General features: G+C 36.4%; 2 protein-coding genes across 2 annotated transcripts; both read right to left on the reverse strand.

Moving 5' to 3' along the window:
* Window positions 1–925: 925 nt before the first annotated feature.
* Window positions 926–4,522, reverse strand: LOC110782705 (dolichol-phosphate mannosyltransferase subunit 1). Its single transcript, XM_021986923.2, has 5 exons — window positions 4,309–4,522; window positions 2,153–2,252; window positions 2,033–2,066; window positions 1,876–1,952; window positions 926–1,472 (listed from the first exon to the last, which is right to left on the reverse strand). Exons 1-5 carry the CDS (start codon window positions 4,416–4,418, stop codon window positions 1,062–1,064), a joined length of 732 nt encoding a protein of 243 aa, XP_021842615.2. The 5' UTR covers window positions 4,419–4,522; the 3' UTR covers window positions 926–1,061.
* A 2,681-nt stretch (window positions 4,523–7,203) lies between these two features.
* Window positions 7,204–17,972, reverse strand: LOC110782706 (uncharacterized). Its single transcript, XM_021986924.2, has 7 exons — window positions 17,076–17,972; window positions 13,476–13,712; window positions 12,624–12,713; window positions 10,817–10,966; window positions 10,539–10,663; window positions 9,745–9,874; window positions 7,204–7,584 (listed from the first exon to the last, which is right to left on the reverse strand). Exons 1-7 carry the CDS (start codon window positions 17,637–17,639, stop codon window positions 7,459–7,461), a joined length of 1,422 nt encoding a protein of 473 aa, XP_021842616.1. The 5' UTR covers window positions 17,640–17,972; the 3' UTR covers window positions 7,204–7,458.
* Between the last annotated feature and the right edge of the window lie 1,454 nt (window positions 17,973–19,426).

Raw genomic sequence — 19,426 nt, forward strand, 5'->3', positions numbered from 1 at the left:
TGGTTAGCTATTGAGTATCAGCTTTGTTTAGCTTTATAGTTTTCTGGTTTACGGGTCGCTTGTATTAATGCTCTATTGTGCACCCGCTCAGGCCAATATTGTCATCAGTTGTGAAACCATATAAATTATGAGGTATTCAACACCAACCAATTGCTACATTTCCCTATTTCAAGTACGGATTATCAATTACCTTTAATAGATGCATTGCATGTGACGAAATCATCTATTACTATTACTATATACTAAAAGAGACACCGGGAATGACACGTGTCACTTCCTGGTGAAAAAATTTCCCGCCAAAAACTCTTTCCTAAAAAGACATATTTATTTTATTCTTTTTTTATTTTCTCTCATTTTGTATAAATGTTTATACATGGAAAAAAATATAGGATTATGAAATATGCCATTATTAAAATTTAGGTAAAATTTTAGTCAAACTGTCATATCAATAATATAAAATATTCTTACTCGATATTTTGGTCAAATTAGCATATTAAATATATCAAATATTTAATCAGATCATCATATTAAACATATAAAATATATAATACGTAGTAAGTTAAAATATGATAAAATGAGTACATTCGAGATTATTATTTACGCAATAGCTTTAAGGGATAAATATTTCAATTAATTTTTTTTTAAAAGATGGTCAAATAATAATTTTCAAATATCCGTGCGTGCACGGGACCTAATCTAGTATTATATATATAAATGTTTCATTCAAAGCTAAAACTAAAATGAAGTAAAGAAAATCAAAGCTGTTAGAAAACTTGTAAAAAAGTAGTTACCCTCGAGAATCCAAGATGAGGAAAGAAAAGACACTTCCAGCTGTGTTTGAAAAATAGAAGAAACAACTTATACCAAAGGTGCAAAGTATAAGTTAGAAAAGCTTCCACAATGGTACAAGGTTAAATAACAGGGCTTAACTCAGAAACAAAACTGTATGATAAGGCATAAAATTTCCAAGGACAGGATATCATCCATTCTCATCCCTGCTTTAATGTTTCATCATATGCATTTCCAATACTGAATCCCGAAAAACTGATTAATTACAGGTATCATGTTGTGAACAGAAGATATACAAGGCCTTTCAAATATTCCACAATTTCAGATCCACCAAGTTTTGAGCTTCCATATACTCTATCAACAAATGTGATTGGAACCTCTTCAATATGATGGCCTTTTCTTGACGCTCTAACAATCATCTCCATTTGAAACACATAACCTTTACTGACACAAGACCTAATGAGATCTTCAACAACAGATTTCCTGTAAAGCCTAAATGATCCAGTCAAATCTGAAACACCTGGCCAAAGAATTGTGTGTGCAAGTACATTTGCCCCTCTGCTTGTAAGTTTGCGCATAAGATTCCACCCATGTACACCACCACCGCTTACATATCGAGTTCCGGTTACTATGCTTGCACCCGTCTCCATCTGTTTCTTGATGAAGCTTGGTAAATATTTTGGCTGAAAGAGAAAACATAAAATTCCAGGCCTATTCAAGAATCTCAATTTCATAACAATTAATCAACACATAAAGAAATTTGTTCAACAGCCAACCAGATATTCCACTGTCCAGTATTGCTGTATACTGGTAAAATGTTATGATAATGATCTAAGGTTTATGAGTTCACAAAGACAAGATCCTATTATTGAAAGAAAATTAGAAAACAAAAGGATGACTCAGCAGTTAGCACTTAGCAGTTGTCGCCTTAAATATCATCAGTTTTCTTAAAGGTAAGACGGATGCAGCGTAATGTTCTCATTTATGTCCCATAGAAGGAATGAAAGAAACCTCTCCCGACAAGGTAAACTTAAATCCAAACTGGGTCCAAATAACAAACTTCAAACATGGGAAAGAGAAACATACATGATGCGAGAGATCAGCATCCATAATTACAATAAAATTGCCAGATGCATGCTTCAAGCCATGAGCATATGCAGTTCCTGCAAGAATCATAAAATATGATACGGTTCTCCTTCAATTAAACAACAAGTGTAAAAAGACATAAAGTGTTTGTGCACACCTAGCCCAAGTTTCTTAGGTCTAGCTGCCAAAATCTGGAAGGTAAAAAGAACAAAACTGATCAGAACAACAGAATCAAACCAGTACGAATATATAATTTGGAGGAATATATTGCACTTACTATCCGATCATCCCCGTACACTTGCTGCAACTGTTTAACGATTTCTTGAGTACCATCTGGACTCCCATCGTCCACGACTATTATTTCAAAGTCAATATCCCTACATACAGGAATCCACAAACACTACACCATGAACTTTGACTTCAGAAGAATGCAAAGTAATAATGCCAATTGTGCTGTTCTGCGCTTTTCACAATTCCTCAAAATCTCCACAGCAACTAAGTATTTCCTAGCTTACATGCAGGCATGCAGCTTACCATATTCAAATCACAAATAAGCTAGCAAAAAACTCAAAGATGAATTGTTAGAAAGGGAGGATAATGCATGGAAAAGCCCCAGTCCATTAAGTTTCTGTCACAAAATATACCCAGTACAAATCCGACAAACATGGTATGTGATTGGATGGATTTATGAGATGGGTAGTGTTTGTACTAATGTGCTACTCCTCTGTTTCCCTGGATAATATGATGAATAGCAGGGAGATTTCTAAATAAGATCTCCGTTTCGTATTTTCTGAGCAGATATTACTTCTTGTTTTGAGGGGCCACCAAACTTGTTGGCGCTGTTGCTGAAGCTATAATGACCCTCAGATTAGTTGAGCTCACTGAATACTGTAAGTTTATAGGAGAGATAAGACCAAAAATGAAACCCTTGAAAGACCTAATTCGCCAGAGAATTTTTTTTAAGAGGATACATGCTTCTCTTAAAGCTTGTAAGTTGTAACCACTTTCTTTCATCATTATTTTCACCTTTCTTCTAATGGAAAAAAAAAAAAAGCACACCGGACAAACAAAAAAAAAATCAAAATGTACACTTTGTTAGCATGGAAGATAATATGTACATCATAACTGAAACCTAATAGACTCCCGGGCTCTCTTCCCCACTCTAAACAACACCCCATCCCTGGTCCAGTATAATTAAAGAAAAAGAGGAAACTTTCAGATGAATAGAGCACTGCAAATTGAAAACAGCATTACATAACAACACATGGTTTACAACAGAGAACTAACTACACTTTACAAGGAAGATAACTCAATAAAATCTTAAGCTCACATTCATTATCATTACCCCATTGCCTCAAAGAGGCTCCCGCAAGAAGCGGGGTAAGGGGGGTCCAATGTACGCAACCTTACCCCTGCAATTGCAGAGAGGTTGTTTCCAATTGACCCAAAAGCGATAACGGGACGACCATCTTCTACTTCATGGAAAGGAAGCGAAGAGATTTTAAGAGCCATTTTGATTTAGTCCATTACATCCCACAGCCAAAAGAACAAATGAATCTTTGGCTCCATCGGAAATGAACAAAAAATCTTAAGCTCACAAGTTAAAAATTCTTCCTGACAACATGATTCTATGAATTGGCATATTATCTTTTCTATAACTCATTAAACTTTGACATTGATAGGTACAATCTGTCACACAGTTCGTGCTAATAAGGCTTCCATTTCTATCTCAAACCTCCCCCCTCCCCACACACACACACAAACTTCATCCTTGCAATAACACTAACAGAACCAATGTTTAAGGAAACAGCAATCACGGGTACTAAATCATGAGAAAATGATACCGCGGTCAAAAACACCGCAGCAAAACCCAACTGCCTACCTATTAAAGACCAAAACAGAACAACACCTACCATCAACAATCAATATATAGTTTAAAACTCCATTTAACATCCTATAGTTCATAAAACCTGAGCCGGACTACCACCCAATTGAAGCCATTCCTAAAATAGTGCCCCATCCCAGCCCACTATCAGTTAAACCTGCTTAACACCCGTCACCCTACCAGCTTGCATAAACCCCCCCCCCCCCCCCCCCCCCTCAAGTCTTTTACAAAATATAAAAAATGGTCTCAAGCCTGAATTCAATCAATCAGACATCCAATAATCCACAAAAGTTCTCTGAAGTACTGGCAACCCTAAGTTATATCCATCAAGAGCTCATCAGTGATCACATGATGATCTATAAAATCTCTGATCAGATCAATACTCAAACAGTCAAACCTAAGCCTTATACAATACATAATTCTAGCATCTAGATCTCAATCAAGGGAGATTTACACCAATAAAAAGTAATGCAAAACTCATGAAACAAATTTGTCAAAAAGCGAAATCTAGTAGAAATTTGGATGATGAGGAAGGGGAAGGGGTTAACCTGAGATGTTTAAAGATGAGGTAAACGACTAGGGCAATGTTAAGACGCTCGTTGTAAGTAGGCACGATTATGCTGAATTTGCTCTTTTCTCTCTCCTGCTTTTCTGCCATTTTTAGTTTGGAGGATGAACCCTAGAATTCTGGATTGGCTCAAGCCTTTCTGCGAGCGAGAACAAAGTCCACTTTTGAATTTTGATTATTTGTTCATACCAAAATGAACTATAAGATTAGGTGGGGGTCTGACTGGTTTAGCTTTGTGATGGATTTCACAAATTCTTATTTACAATGGTTGTACAATAAATATTGTACACCGAAGTAAAAGTTAACACAAAATGCTTAAAAGTTAAGCTTATATACGTAAAAGTTATCTATTTTTAAGTAATAAATTTTTTCATTTTAGTAAAACTTATTTCTTCAATAATGTATAAAATCAATCATTTAACCTTTCAAAATATTTATCTATCAATTTTTTTTACTAATATAAAAGTTAATCAAAATTAGGTTAAAGTTATAAAAAAAAGGGTTAAAGTTATCTTGATGTACAATAAATTTATTGTACACCTTGTGCGCGCAAGATCTATTGATGAACTCAAAAGGTCTTGCGCGCACAAGGTGTACAATAAATTTATTGTACACCAAGATAACTTTAACCCCTTTTTTTTGTAACTTTAACCTAATTTTGTTTAACTTTTATATTAGTAAAAAAAATTGATAGATAAATATTTTAAAGGGTTAAATGATTAATTTTATACCTTATTAGTGATTTTGAAGAAATAAGTTTTACTAAAATGAAAAATTTTATCACTTAACAATAGGTAACTTTTACATATATAAGCTTAACTTTTAAGCATTTTGAGTTAACTTTTACTTCGGTGTACGATATTTATTGTACACCCATTGTAAATAAGATTTTGTGCTATGAACTCTTGTTTTTTTAATGAGAGTTAAGGCTTATAATCTTATGTGCTCCTAAGATTGGGAAGATAGTAAGGCTTCAAGAGATGAGGGGGATAAGGTGAAGAAAGCCCCGCTTCAAATCACCCAGCAGTAGATATGAATTGAACTACTAATTCATGCATAAGTTAGATGATCAATTGACATTTTTACAAGCTGAATACTCCACCTCCTAACTTCGTGCTCCATATGATTCACCATTGTAAAAAATATGAAGTATATTTCTCATACATGGATTGGTTCCAAATTCCAAGAATCTTTAATTTCCCAGCTTAAATTCCTAATAAGACATTATGTAAGCACGACGCAAGCACTCTCTCACACGACTCTCTCACTATGAAGTTATTACAGCAAGAGAGACCGATTCAACTTCTGATTTTGGCGCAGGGCTTTTGATGTTATTTACAACTCCTCCCGTCTTCCACGGCCTTTTTACAACTACCACAAAGTATTGAGCTTTTGATAGTTTTAAAAACTTAGGGAAATGCCTCAATAAATTCCAATACTTGTGCATGACATTCAGAGTAATCGGAACTTAGTTTAGAGTTTGAGCCCTAACAACTGCTCCAATGCCTCTGATAAAACACTTGAACCTGCAAACAAGTGTCTAAAAGCTTCACAAAGATTATTCAACTATAAAAATTGCAAAAGCAGTCGAGGGAGAGCTTTATGGCTTGTTTAGGAATTGTCATTTCATTTCAAATGATGGGACCAAATGACATTTTTGGGAATTGAAAAAGAATTGTATTTGGATTTTGCCCAAATCCAGCTATTTGGAAATATAAGTCTGGACTTGGAATTTGAAATGCAATATGAATAGCTGTCATTTGGCGGCCAACCACCATTTACCGATTCGCCGTCACCAAGAGTGTAACCACCACGACCTCCACGTTGGCTTCATCCTCAACCTCAATTCTTTTCTCTCTCCTCCGCCTCAACCACCTCCCTCTCTTTCGCCTCGACCACTTGTACTACGCCACTCGATCTCTTTCCTCTTTTGCAATTAATTTTCTACTTCACCCACCTGAAAACCAACATCAAATACATGCTTAACACTAAAAGCATCGAAGCAATTGAACAATCGACAAAGAGACTTCGCCGACTTTTTCTCCTCCTCCTACCGCGTATGATGTGAATCCCCGTGAGCTACTTCTTCATGCTATTGCTCTTCTTCTTCTAGTGATGAAGATGCTGGAGTTCATGGAGTTCTTCAGATGGAATGGTGCTGCAAGGATGAGAGGTTGCGGCAGTTTTGGTGGACGGCAAGATAAGGCTTTAGAAATTATATAGCTACTGACAGAGAGTCGCAATCTTAATTAATTGATGGAGATGGATTACATTAATTACAAAAGATAGTTGTCAAATCATAATTGAACTCGAGTATTATTTGAATTCAATCAAATAATTGTAACTTGTCCATTTCCGATGGAGCCAAAGATTCATTTGTTCTTTTTGTTGTGGATGTAATGGACTAAATCAAAATGGCCTCTTAAAACCTCTTTGCTTCCTTTCCATGAAGTATAAGACGGTCGTCACATTATCGTCCCGTTATCACTTTTGGATCAATTGGAAACAACCTCTCTGCAATTGCAGAAGGTTGTGTATACCCGACCCCCTCTTACCCCGCTTCTTACGAGAGAATGAGGCAATGGGGTAATGATAATGATAAATGAATCAAATAATTGTAACATGTAATTTAATTAAATATTTGAACCGAATTTGAAAATGTATACAATAACTAGCATAATTTAATTTGGATTACATACGAACTAAATAGTTCAACTTATCAAATTTTGGAATTTAAATCTCCATTATTTCCAAAAGATATAGTGGATTTGAAATGACAAATTTGAAATTCTTAGTTTTTCCAAACAAAGAACTTGGATTTGAATGTCAACATTTGAAATTCTAGATTTAAAATGAGTCATTTGAAATCAAATACTTGTATCCAAACACTACCTTACATTATTACTTTTAAAGCTGCTTGGAAATTAATCATATTACACATATCATTTCCAAGCAAGCATGACAAGTGATAATTCCACAAAATTTTAGAATCCAGACATAAAATGGATCCTTAGATGATACACGCTACCAGTATTTACTAAATGTCAATATTTACAGGTGGTTGTGAGCTATGTATACAAGTGTGGTACTATTTACAGTTCACATTGATACATGATATGGCAAGGAGAGGCTAAAACTCGATGCCACTGTTCAGTTGTAAAGAGAACGCTGGTCTGCCCACATTGCACAGAGGAGTCTCGGCTCTAAGGACGATCCCAGTGCTTCCGACATTCCCGTTCCACTTAGACCTACCTAGCTGAAATTTGCCAGCATAAAAAGAGTCAGCATAGAAAAGTTTACAACTCTGCATGAAAATTACAAAGAGAATAAGATAATTTGACAAAGGCAAGTCCCAACTATCGACTTTTATCTTTAAAAGGGTCCGACTACGAATTATTACTGGTAGGTCCCAACTATATGGATTGTCAACTTTGCATGGTCCCATCCTGAAAATGACCAACTGCAACAAATAAATTTAATGATGTGTACGGTTAGTGCAACCTTAAAATGGCATGTGTCACGTTATAGTTGGTTGTAAATATTCCCTTATTTCTTTTCTTTTTTGTAAACAAATATTCCTTTTTTTCTTTCTCTACCCACCAGAAAAGATCAATGATGATTGGTGACTTCAACCCACCCCCAAATTCCTCCAATCGTCGTCTCCACTGTATCACCATTTGCCCACCCACAAACCCACATCACCAGTCAAGAACTCTTTCCTCCCTATACACTAAACCAGTGCATTGCTCACCCTCAACATCACCCCATCCACTAAACCACCCCAACCCACCCTCGCCTTAATCATATCTACCCACCTTTATGGCAATCGGGAACACATCCAGACCACCTCCTTAGCCACCCAATTGTACCTGGTAACCTCTTCCACACAAAAAACCAACTCATATCCCTCATCATCAATACCAACATGCTACTCATTTTTCCTCCCCAACAACAATTGCAGTCTCCCTCCGAAAAACCCAGAACCATACCTCCCTCCGAAAAACCCAGAACCATACCTCCCTCCTTAGCCCACCTAACCATGCGTCGGCATTTAACATCAAAATTTACCTAAAACCCCGAACCTCGATTTTGAACATAACGGGAAGGCAATTCGATCACAAGAGATATTGCCGAAAAATGGGAAAACAAAAATCGAGTTATGTCGTCGGAAAATGGAAGAACATCGGGGCAATTGCGGCAATCCCCAATTTACCCATCTACTTGTCTAATGTTGGCAATTGGATTTGGAAGTCAGATCATAGATGTGCGGAAGGCGGAAGAGAGAGGAGAAGCTAGAGTAAGAGAGCAGCAACCGGATGGTTTGGTCGGCGACAGGGTGATCGGGGTTGGGGCTGATTGGTGTGGGAATGGACTACGTATTTGCAAGGTGATTCGAGTTTGGTTTGTTCGTAACAAAGTGTTAGACTAAGGAGGTGATGCAGAAAGTGGTTTGGAAATTGAAGTTGATGGAGGGGATGGGACTTTGTTGAGTTCTTGAAGTTGATAGAGGAAGAGGTAAGGCCGGCATTCCGGCAATGAAGACGTGGTTTGGAATTTGGAAATTGAATAAGGTTCTTTTTGAAAAAAGTTAAAATAAAATTAGTGATATTAGAAAGATTATTTTTTTAAAAGAAAAACTTGTTCAGCAGGTTGTAAGTCACAAAACGCAATGAAAATCGAGACTCCCAAAAGTTGGGACCTTCTAGTATTAATCCGTAGTTGAGCCCTTTTAAAGATGAACATCCATAGTTGGGACTGTCTTTGTCAATATTTCCAAGAGAATATCATGTAAAGTGTCCAACCACATCATAATCTCAACTGTAACACGACAGTCATTTGAATATACAACTCACCAGTGTTACCTGGTTCGCTAGTATGAGATTGGGTACGGGTTCGCAATTCGCTACCTAATTTGCTAAATTAGACCAAAATTATACCATTTTGATGTTGTAATTCGCTTTTTCGGTTCGCGGTTCGTGGGCTGATTGGAGGATTAGGTAACACTGCAACTCACCCTCAAACTTCAGATAGGGAAGAGAACAGATATTAAAAGTAATAGCACAACTCTATGTGAAGACATCCACATCTTCAGTGCCATTAGCGATGTTTTTCTTCATCAATTACTTCTAATTTGACGGCATGTAGAATGATGGGAGTCTCAATTAAGAGGGGTCGTCGAAAGAAGAGGTTCTACGATACAACTTGATGATTAAACATTTCTGAGTTCAGAACTAGGATTAATAAGGACCTCTACATAAATACACAAGAATTTAACAAGATGATTAAGGCTCTATTCTCTTCGCATTTCGCTGAACTACCTCAAGCTTAAATTCCAGAATGTAACCAAGGAGAAAAGAGTTGAGAAGAAAGCAGGAGCGAAATAGAATAGGAAAACAAAGGTTATCAAACAACTTACTGATACAGATGCAAATGCTGACGAATATGTTGAGTACGAGCACCCATATATTAGATTCAACTGATCCTTAACCGAATGAACGAGTTCTGCCCGTACTCCAGGATCACTTCCACCAAAAGTAGGACATAGGCTGACACACAAAATAGAGAAAATTTAGTTGATACAGCAAAGCAGAAACCCCCACAATTTGGGCCCTAATACTTAAGAAGCGGTAATATACAGCACTTCTGATCTTATTATCTAAAACCTGATGTGAAGCTAGCCATAGTGATAAGAAACATCTGCCCAGATACATCTAAAAATCTAATATACCCTTCAATTAGGTTAGGTTCCGAAACCCAAAGTTTGAAAAAATCTAGTATTGCGACAGCATTTCCGACCTACAACTACTTGACAAATAAGAAATCACTCTTACTAGTTACTACTTCAATGCTTAAGAAACTATAATAAAATAAAATCCATACTTAGATATTACTTCTTACTGTAGATTAAGGTTTTCAAAACACTTGTTTATCTCTCCTATTACTCTATTAGTACGAGACCATGAGCCAAAATATTATCCACTATCTTATTATGAGAAGAGTAAACCATTCTATCTTCTCATAACCCACTATCCACCCTAATTCGCATTATATTGAGAAACCACGCATGTGCACATGCAGCCATGATCTTCAAAATAGAGGAACAACATCCAAAATATCATAAGCAGGCATTAATGGGAAATTCCACTGGAAATCAGACGGGAAATAAAAGAAAGGAAAACAAGAGGGAAACTATATTATTACAGTACTTACTTTAATTGGATGGTTGGCCTTACCAACAGACCAGAACGCTTCCAAGCTAAGTCTTGAGCGAAACCAAGAGTAAATGACCTATCAGGCCACTGTATCATTGGAGTAATTTGAGTTCCCCATTTATTCTGCAAAAACCAGAAAAATAAATTGAAGAACGTAAGCAAAAAACCAGCTAAAAAAACAGAACATTCAAAGAAATAGCAAAAATTGGGGGGAAAAGTAAAAGTAAACATTGACAAAATTCACATATTTAATAAATTCAAAAGTCCCTAACCAACCTTACAAGAGAAACTGAACCTCATCTCACCAGGGTACTGACCCTGAGCTTGAAGCAGACCCCCAAAAATAGGAACAAATGTGCTAGTGGTTAGTCCCTCCCCCGCAACATAAGTAAGCTGCCCATTTGGGAACTGTAGATCCATGAATGACTGCATGGAAACACACATACAGAACCACTTTTAGATTCTATTTAACTAGGCAGCATCAAATTACACTTTAACCATCCTTCAGGATACATCATCATCCAATAGCTGCATCTATAACAAAAGGTACACTATTACAAAAATGTTTCAAAGAAGCTATCAAGACAATATAAGCATTTATTATTTACAAGAAATTAATGAAGTAATAAGCTATTGGATCAGGCATCTTGATGGGCTTTCCTGGTGTATAGATGCAGGGAAGAAAATTAACCAAACATAGTTTTGAACACCCACTTCACATAACCACACAGCGTATACAGTTGTAAGCTATTGGTACAAATGCAAGGCTTTTTATAAAAATTAACTTCGCTTAGACACAAACTAATGGCAGAAGAAGACTGATGATATTCAAACTTGAAATTACAGAAAATGTAGATGACATTCAAGCTTTCGTGAGGCTTATTCTCTCACAAATAACTCTCTAAAAGCTAACCACAACATTAATCAATATTCAGCATAACTCTCTCTCTCTCTGTAATATGCTACATAGAGCTTTTCCACTAACAAAATACCTATCTTATTCTTTAAGCTACAAAAAATTTAAATAAATAATTCTACTACTATAGTGCCCCTCCCCTTAGATATTGACGCTCAGCAGTTTTTGCCAGCGAAATAACATTTTTTTTTCAGAGAAAACTGTTATTCAGGGCATTTGGATCACCTTTATAGCCTACGGTTAGAAGTTGCTAGGAACTTTCGTGCACTGAAACTTCACATTAGTAAATAAAATAAGGGGAAACATAAAATAAAGTAACATAAAAACTTACACGACCCCACCAAAAAGCCAGAAAACAACCAGCATTTTAACTATTTTTCAGTCAACAAAGGGTTCAACACTTCAACGGTTCAACCAGCACCAAACGTTTTTCACCCAAAACCTTTGAATGTGACCACTGCACAATCCAGAAAGCATCTCTAACTGAAAGGAGTATTAGGGGTGCTACTTACGCATTTTGTCGCACCCCATCGCTAAACTGACTGGTTGATATTATGCTATGAATTAACATAACTGGACAGAAATTAAAGGAAGACTAAATAGATTTGATTGATTATAACGGAAAATAGAAGAACGAATTGATAGATACAGGCTTTCGAGTGGCTTGTTGCACTTTCACACAAGCTTTTGAGTGGCTCGTCTCACTCCAAAAATGCTAAACAACACTAAGATAACAACTCGATAGTTCTGCATGACTTCTCTTTGCCCACACTCCCTTATTTGTAGTGGACTATCTTACTCCTCAAGCTACCTTTAACCAACTAATTGTGAAATAACTAAACTATATTACTTAAGGTGTCTATAAATCCTATTAAGCTAACAAGGCCAATTGCGGCATTCACCAATTAAAATAATTGTTTTAAGAAATGCAAAAAACTACCTGCTTAGCGTTATTTTTCACAAGATATTCAATCCTCTCTTCTCTATTAACATACAACGACACCTAAACTTAAGAGAAAGATGATGCCTCAAGATATATAGCAACTTATAAAGATAGGGTTAAGTGATTAACTACAGCTTGATGAAATAGAACTCCCTTCTAAATACAACAAAAGTAACAAATCAAATGCAATGTCTTTAAATTTACGCCAGAAAAGATGAACTTACACAAGCCAAAGGATTGAGACAGATCATCGACATCAAAAGCCACCTTCTGTGCTTAGTCCAAATGGCTGGACAAAGGGAGTGCAAACCATTCTAAAACAAATGAAATAAATAGGTGATTAAAATCCATCTAGAAAAATATAAGAAACGTGATAAAGATAAAACCTAAATTCATAAATATGTTTGTTACATTACTGTTTAAGGGTCACTTGAAACTGGTGAGTCTGTGATAACAAAAGGTTAAACCCTTCACATATCTGAATTCCCCACCCCCTGATCATGCTGAAGGAAATTGGAGTCAATACTCAATTGTACGAAAAAATCATTACTTATGTTGATTATAAGTTACAAAGTTAGAATTATCGGTTTAAAAGGCACAAAAGAAAATCAAGTAAAATGTTTGAAACTGGAGAGAGATGCATAAAAAATTCGAGGTGCAGAGTTTTGCAAGATTGCTTAAATCATTTTAGTACATACTTTCTCCGAAGCAAGAACTAATTGGTTAACTGATACTGGGACATCAGGATCGCACACACAGTAATCAATGAGTTAATCACTCTTAAATAAAATATTTAAAAAAAAAGGTAAAAAGGGAAGGGAAGAAATTGAAGGGATGGCAGGAACATGACTTGTTTTGGAGCAATGACGCATGTTGCCACACTCCCAAGGGGTGCAAAGGTCGCCACCAGAAAGGCGAGCAAGAATGCTTTTTAAAGTGACATAACAACCTAATTATAAATTGGAGTTGTTTAAGACGCGGTACTTCAAACCAATGATATACATGAAGTCCTAAATTCACCATTCAATTATGTTCTATAAGCAAGATACACATAAGAATCTTAAGTCTTAACGCACCTTCCTATCGTAACCATACCAAAGCAAATGCTGTTTTGACAGATGTACTGGCAAAAGTGTTGTATCACGAATAAAGAGAAGAGGTCCAAGCTGGACAAGAAACAGAGATGAATTTTGAGTTCCAGACGTGGAACTACCACTTGATGCTTCAAGTCTCCATAAATCTCCACGTGCAACAACAGAACTTTGTACGTCAGAGGTTCTACTGTCATATGAGGATGTGACATTTATGGTCCCCTGAGTTTACAAAAGAAAAGACCTTTTCATTAGACGAAGATAAGAATTAGGCATGCTCAGAATAGGAATATGCTCCTTAGTTGGTACTAAAAATGTCGATAAAACAGAAGGAAATGTGAGATATCAGAGGAGAAATCACAACAGTGAGAAACAAGCATAAGTTCTGTGTATCACTTAGGCAAAAGGTAGAAGAAGTAAAACAACAAACAAAATGCGCATTTGATTTGGTGTATTAATTAGCGAAAAGTTGTTTAAACTACATTTTTTATCATTCTTTTGAAATAACTAGCCCCTCCGTCCCACATTACTCGTAACACTTACCTTTGCACTAAGTTTTAGGTGATAAGCAGTTGTTGGGTTATCGATTGTTATTTTACTGTTGTCAAAAAAAAAATATTGTTATTTTACTGAAAAGTAAGTGTGATGGGAGTTAGTGGGGTATTTTTTTTAATGGAATGAGAGGTGGTGTGGGGACCAAACTTTTTTAGTGGGAAGAGGGAGATAATATAATAATTGTGGGGCCATTTCTAATTAAAAGTGTAACAAGTAATGTGGGGCGGACAATAAAAGAAAGCGTAACAACTAATGTGGGACGGATGGAGTACCTTTTAAAAAAAAATGATAACCTAACTTCTGATTGTTCTACCAATTAACATTTTTCATTCATTTTTCTGTGATCCCTAAGAACTGACCATTATTCCCTCATATAATTAGCACAAAATCTTATTTACAAGTGGTGTACAATAAATATTGTACACCGTACTAAAAGTTAACTCAAAATGCTTAAAAGTTAAGCTTATATATCTAAAAGTTATATGGTTTTTAATGATAACTTTTTTTTATTTAATAAAAATTATTTTTTCAAAATCACTAAAAATGTATAAAATTAATCATCTATACTATATAATAAAAGGCAAAGTATACGTGATACATGCCGCTCTGCTTATAGGTCGTTCGCTCCAAGTAGTCTTTATATACATAAAAAAATGTCAAACATGGTTTACGTAAGGTTTGAACCCCTGACCTTGAGTTTAAACAATAAAACTTTTACCACTAAGGTATCACATGTTTCATGTTATCATTGCAAAAAAATATATATATAAGTAATGTAATTGTTATTAATGTAGTAACCAGGGGCATCGTCCGGGGTCCAAAAACTAGTTTAACCCTTTAAAATGTGTATCCATAAAAACAATTTAATACCAAAAAAGTTAATCAAAACATATTAAAAGTTACCAAAAAACTAGATAAAAGTTACAAAAAACTGGGTAAAAGTTATTCAGGTGTATAATAAATTTATTGTACCCCTTATTCCTGAAAGGCCTTTTGGATAATTAGATGCCCTTCCTAACTAATTCCTGCCAATTGAATTACCTCTCATTCTCCCTCGCTATTGTTTTGCTTAGCCCTTCATTCTATTCTTCTGCGTTCACTTTCTCACAACCACCATCATCTTTTCACCTCCATTAACGCCTCCTCTCTCTCACGTATGGACCTTTCCTTTCTCTGTAAAAATCAGTAGCAAAAGGGACCACAAGGAGAATCTAACAGGGGAGTTGCATCACTTTTATGCCGCTAATTACCAAAACTTGATGTAAATACGGTTCTTTTCCTGTGATACCTATGAATTGACCATTATACCCTCGTATAATTAGATGCCCTTCCTAACTACTTCCTGCCAACTGAATCTCCCTCACAATATCCATCTGAGACTCCACTTTCACTTTCTCACAACCACCATCATCTTTTCACCTCCATGAATGCCTCCTCTCTCACCGTCTCACGTATGGAGTTTCTGTAGAAGAAAGAGTAGCAAAAGGGACACCAGAGAATCTGACGGGGGTGGTGCATCACTTTCATGGGAAAGAACCATATTAACATTAAGTTATGGTAATTGGCGGCATAAAATCAACGATTGAAGGTAAAGTTCTCTTTTTTAATACTCTTAGTTAAAGTTCTGAAATTGATCATGTACAAACTACATATTCCAGTTAAGTACTATTAAATTGGAATAGTGCTGCTAATTCTTTTAATACCAAATATTCAACACATACTTCCTGTTTCATTCAAATTGTCTAAAATAACAAATTTAAGAAAATCCCAATTTCTTGCCCTAATTTTGGTAATTGTGGGAAGACCTTACCTTGGACTGACAATTCCCCAATTTCAGTTTCAAGTGTCTATTCAATTGAGAGAGTGAGAAAATTAAATGAGGTTGAGTAACCATAAATCCAGGATGGTGAGAGTTGTCTTTCAAAGGCGGGAGAAGAACATAGTGGCTGATAAGCTAGCAAGGCAAGCAAGGAGGGAGTAAGATAGGTCAAAGCTGGACCAAATTTTCAATTTAATCACCCCCTCCCTTAGTACAAAAACTACTTTTGGAAGTCCTCTATAGGTTGGTTGTAGTACTTGTAGTTTAAATGTTATGGATGATTCCCAAGATGATGGAATGAATGGAAATTATGGCTGTAATATTTCAATTTGAGTTTTAATGAAATAACTTAAGTTAACCCAAAACAAAGAACTTACAACTCTTTGTATAGAAATCAAGCGGGAAATGCAAGCAATTAAGGGGGAAATATATATGTGGGCCAGGGATGACAGAAAAAAGAAAAACAGATAGAAAACATTAGTTGGTAGCACATAGTTAAAAACAAAGGTAATTAAATCAAAATAGAATTATAAAAGGTAGTCATTTCAAAATAGTGATAAAAGGTAGTTAAAAATGATTTTTCTCTATTAATTAAGACCACACGTTTTCCAGAAAACAGCCTGGACCAAGGTTATGGAAGATTGCCAAATGTTCATTTCTGAAAGGGTTCATAGGATTAATACATGTTTTTTCTTTTTCTTAAAATTTTGGTCAAACAATTGAAAATCACATGGGCTATATAGCAACTTCTAGATAAAAGCATAAGCAAATGTATCGTGATACCAATATAAGAGATCAAAAAGCATTTTAAAGCCTGCATAAACGTACTACATCAAACACCACATGAGAAAAGTTGAGTAGTACCTAGCAGTCTAATCTATATCAGCCTAATTCCAATCACCAAACACATAAAAACTACAATGCTTATGCTTGGTCAAGCAAAGGGAGAAGCACTTTGCAAAGCCGCTGCATCAACAAGCCTATCCAGGTCACCTTAAGAACTTGATATTGGTGTGAGCGCACACCACAATATAACTACAATGGATGATAATTTCATACAATATGCATCCGTGCATTTGACCAGGATCCCACAGGTGCACAGCAATATCGTCATGAATGGGCAAGAAGAAAACAGGTGAAACGACTTACTTCCCTACTGTCAAATCAAAACTATAAATAGACATACCAATATATAATAGACAGTAGTATACCTGAGATTTACCAAAGAGACCAGCAATCTTAAGGTTAAACCCTGAAAGCTCTTCATCAGCAACTCCATCAACGCCAGCTTCGGAGTTCTCAAAAAAGGTCAAATCCTCCCATTGCTCAGCCAAAGAACCTAACTCCCCCCTCGCCATTATACTCATATCACTCCTCTCCCCACCATTTTCACCATGATGAAGCTTCACCGTTCCCTTATCACTATCATAGTGCATAAACGGAATAGGAATCACCCGGAAAAACTGCTGAACCAACCCATTTACGCAAGCCCCAAAATCAGCCCCAGCTTGCCCTATCCTATTCCCAATATCAAAAATCCCATTAATACCCGAGTTATCAATTGCAAGTCCAAAGTCCCTGGGCATGAAATTCTGGGTAGGAAAATCGAATCCGACATCGAAAATCTTGGTACTCGGAGGATTAGGCCACGCAAATGATGGAGGGGCAATATGAGATTGAATCAAACCTGTAAAACCTTGTGCTAGCTTATCAGCCAAGTCTTGGCCGTGCCGCTGCACCTCCTCCCATGCTTCAAACGATCTCTCTACCGACATTCGCCGCGGAACTCAACCTTCCTCCTCTCTCTTTCCCTCTCCCCCGCCCTTCAAATCAAATTAGGGTTTCTGAATTTCGTCAGGAAGTCACAAAAACCATACACGACGAATTACACATCCAAATTTGACAAATATCGAACTGAACCCGACGATCTGACCTAAAATGGCGGAAATTAGGGTTTTGATGATGGAGATTTGGGGGGATTCGGAGGAAATTGTGGAGGATAAAGCGGAAGATGAAAGTAGAGGAGAAGATAAGGATTTGATTGTAGTGAGGAGAAGGGAGTGATGGGCGCAGCGCGCAGAAAGTCGGCGACAGAAAGAGGGGTTAAGCGGTGTTGACACGTACGACATAAATTTATGTGGACTCAGAAAACTGTTTACGAGAACAAAAGGTCTTGCGCGCAACAGGTATACGTTAATATTAACGTAGCGAATTTTTTTGAAACTGTCGTCTTTCACAAAATTTGACTTACACCTGGCAAAATAAGAAGAGGAGAGAGAAAATAAATTTAAAAAATAAAACCTAAAACCAGAGGAGAGAGAAAACTTGATAACTTTTGCAAATTCAATTCCGAATTTCCAATCGCACTTGAAGAAGATTGAAGAAGATTTGAATGCTTTCATAAGGCGATAAGATTGAAGAAGAGAACGAGATTGAAGAAGATTTGTTAACGAAATTGCGATCGGATTCAAAAGGTAATAAAATTCTGCAAATTCGAGCTTCAATTTCCCTCATGCGATTGATCTTCACTCCAATTCGCAGAGGATCATCGTGTAGTTATTAGGTATGTATGGAGGTTTTAACAAGGCTGAGTTAAACTATACTACCATGCAGAAAGAAATCCTTGCAGTCATAAGAGGGATCGAGAAGTTCTTAATCTTCTTATCCCCAAAGCAGTTCTTAGTGAGAACAAACTGTAAAGGCATACTTGGATTTTTTAAGAAAAATTGGTCTAATTTGCAAGCGCAAGAGAGACTCTTGCGTTGGCAATTATGGCGTAATCAGTCTTCTTTTACTGCTGTACACATATAGGGATCGAAGAACTCGTTAGCAGACAACCTAACCAGGGAATTAGCAAATGGCAAGAAAATCCAAGAAGACACAACAAACTCCTGCGAACTAGATGGAGAAACTGGTTGCAGAGAGAAACACTCTCATTAGAGAAACTGTTGAAGCTAAGGAGTGGGTTTTACCCTCCACTTGGGCCTTAATGCATGCCATAAAAATATCCTCTAAAAAGAGGTCGAGAGATGACCTTGTCAAAGGTTGTCATCGAGAAGTCATGAGATTCTTGATGTTCGAAGTATTAAATATGATACTCCGACTTATCCCTGATTTACAAAACATTATAATTAACAAAATAAGAGATAATGATTTTAGAGCTTGGTACAAGATAGTAGTATCAAGGTCAAATCTTTATTATGATATTCTAGACCTTTGGAGACAACGAGTCTATTTCCCTAACAGCACTGGAGTGGCTATGTTACCTATTTATCCGAACGGTAATAGAGATATTCATGGGAATATTATCCCATATATGGAAGAACATTATAAGGCATGGAGCTACGGAATGGTTTGCAATATCAGTCCACTTCCTAGTCCGAATGATGATTTATTCCCTAGACTAACAAAGTTCCAACAATATGTATTCAGAAGAGCTCAACACTTTGCCAAAGGTTATAACTACTTGGATGTCACGAAACAATGTGCTAATATAGAAGTTGTTGAAGGAAAAGTAGGGTCTCCTCATTACCTAATGATCTTCGGAAGGGAGAAATATAGA

Source organism: Spinacia oleracea, chromosome 4, assembly GCF_020520425.1.
Source record: "Spinacia oleracea cultivar Varoflay chromosome 4, BTI_SOV_V1, whole genome shotgun sequence".
Lineage (NCBI taxonomy): Eukaryota > Viridiplantae > Streptophyta > Magnoliopsida > Caryophyllales > Amaranthaceae > Spinacia > Spinacia oleracea.

Coding starts and splice junctions, on each gene's coding strand:
- LOC110782706 (XM_021986924.2), bottom strand. CDS start 17,639: ATGTCGGTAGAGAGATCGTTTGAAGCATGGGAGGAGGTGCAGCGGCAC. Junction 13,713..17,075: donor GTCTCTTTGGTAAATCTCAG/GTATACTACTGT, acceptor TTGTAAACTCAG/GGGACCATAAATGTCACATC. Junction 12,714..13,475: donor GGTATGGTTACGATAGGAAG/GTGCGTTAAGAC, acceptor CATTTGTTTTAG/AATGGTTTGCACTCCCTTTG.
- LOC110782705 (XM_021986923.2), bottom strand. CDS start 4,418: ATGGCAGAAAAGCAGGAGAGAGAAAAGAGCAAATTCAGCATAATCGTG. Junction 1,953..2,032: donor ACCTAAGAAACTTGGGCTAG/GTGTGCACAAAC, acceptor TGATTCTTGCAG/GAACTGCATATGCTCATGGC. Junction 1,473..1,875: donor ATGCTGATCTCTCGCATCAT/GTATGTTTCTCT, acceptor TTTCTCTTTCAG/CCAAAATATTTACCAAGCTT.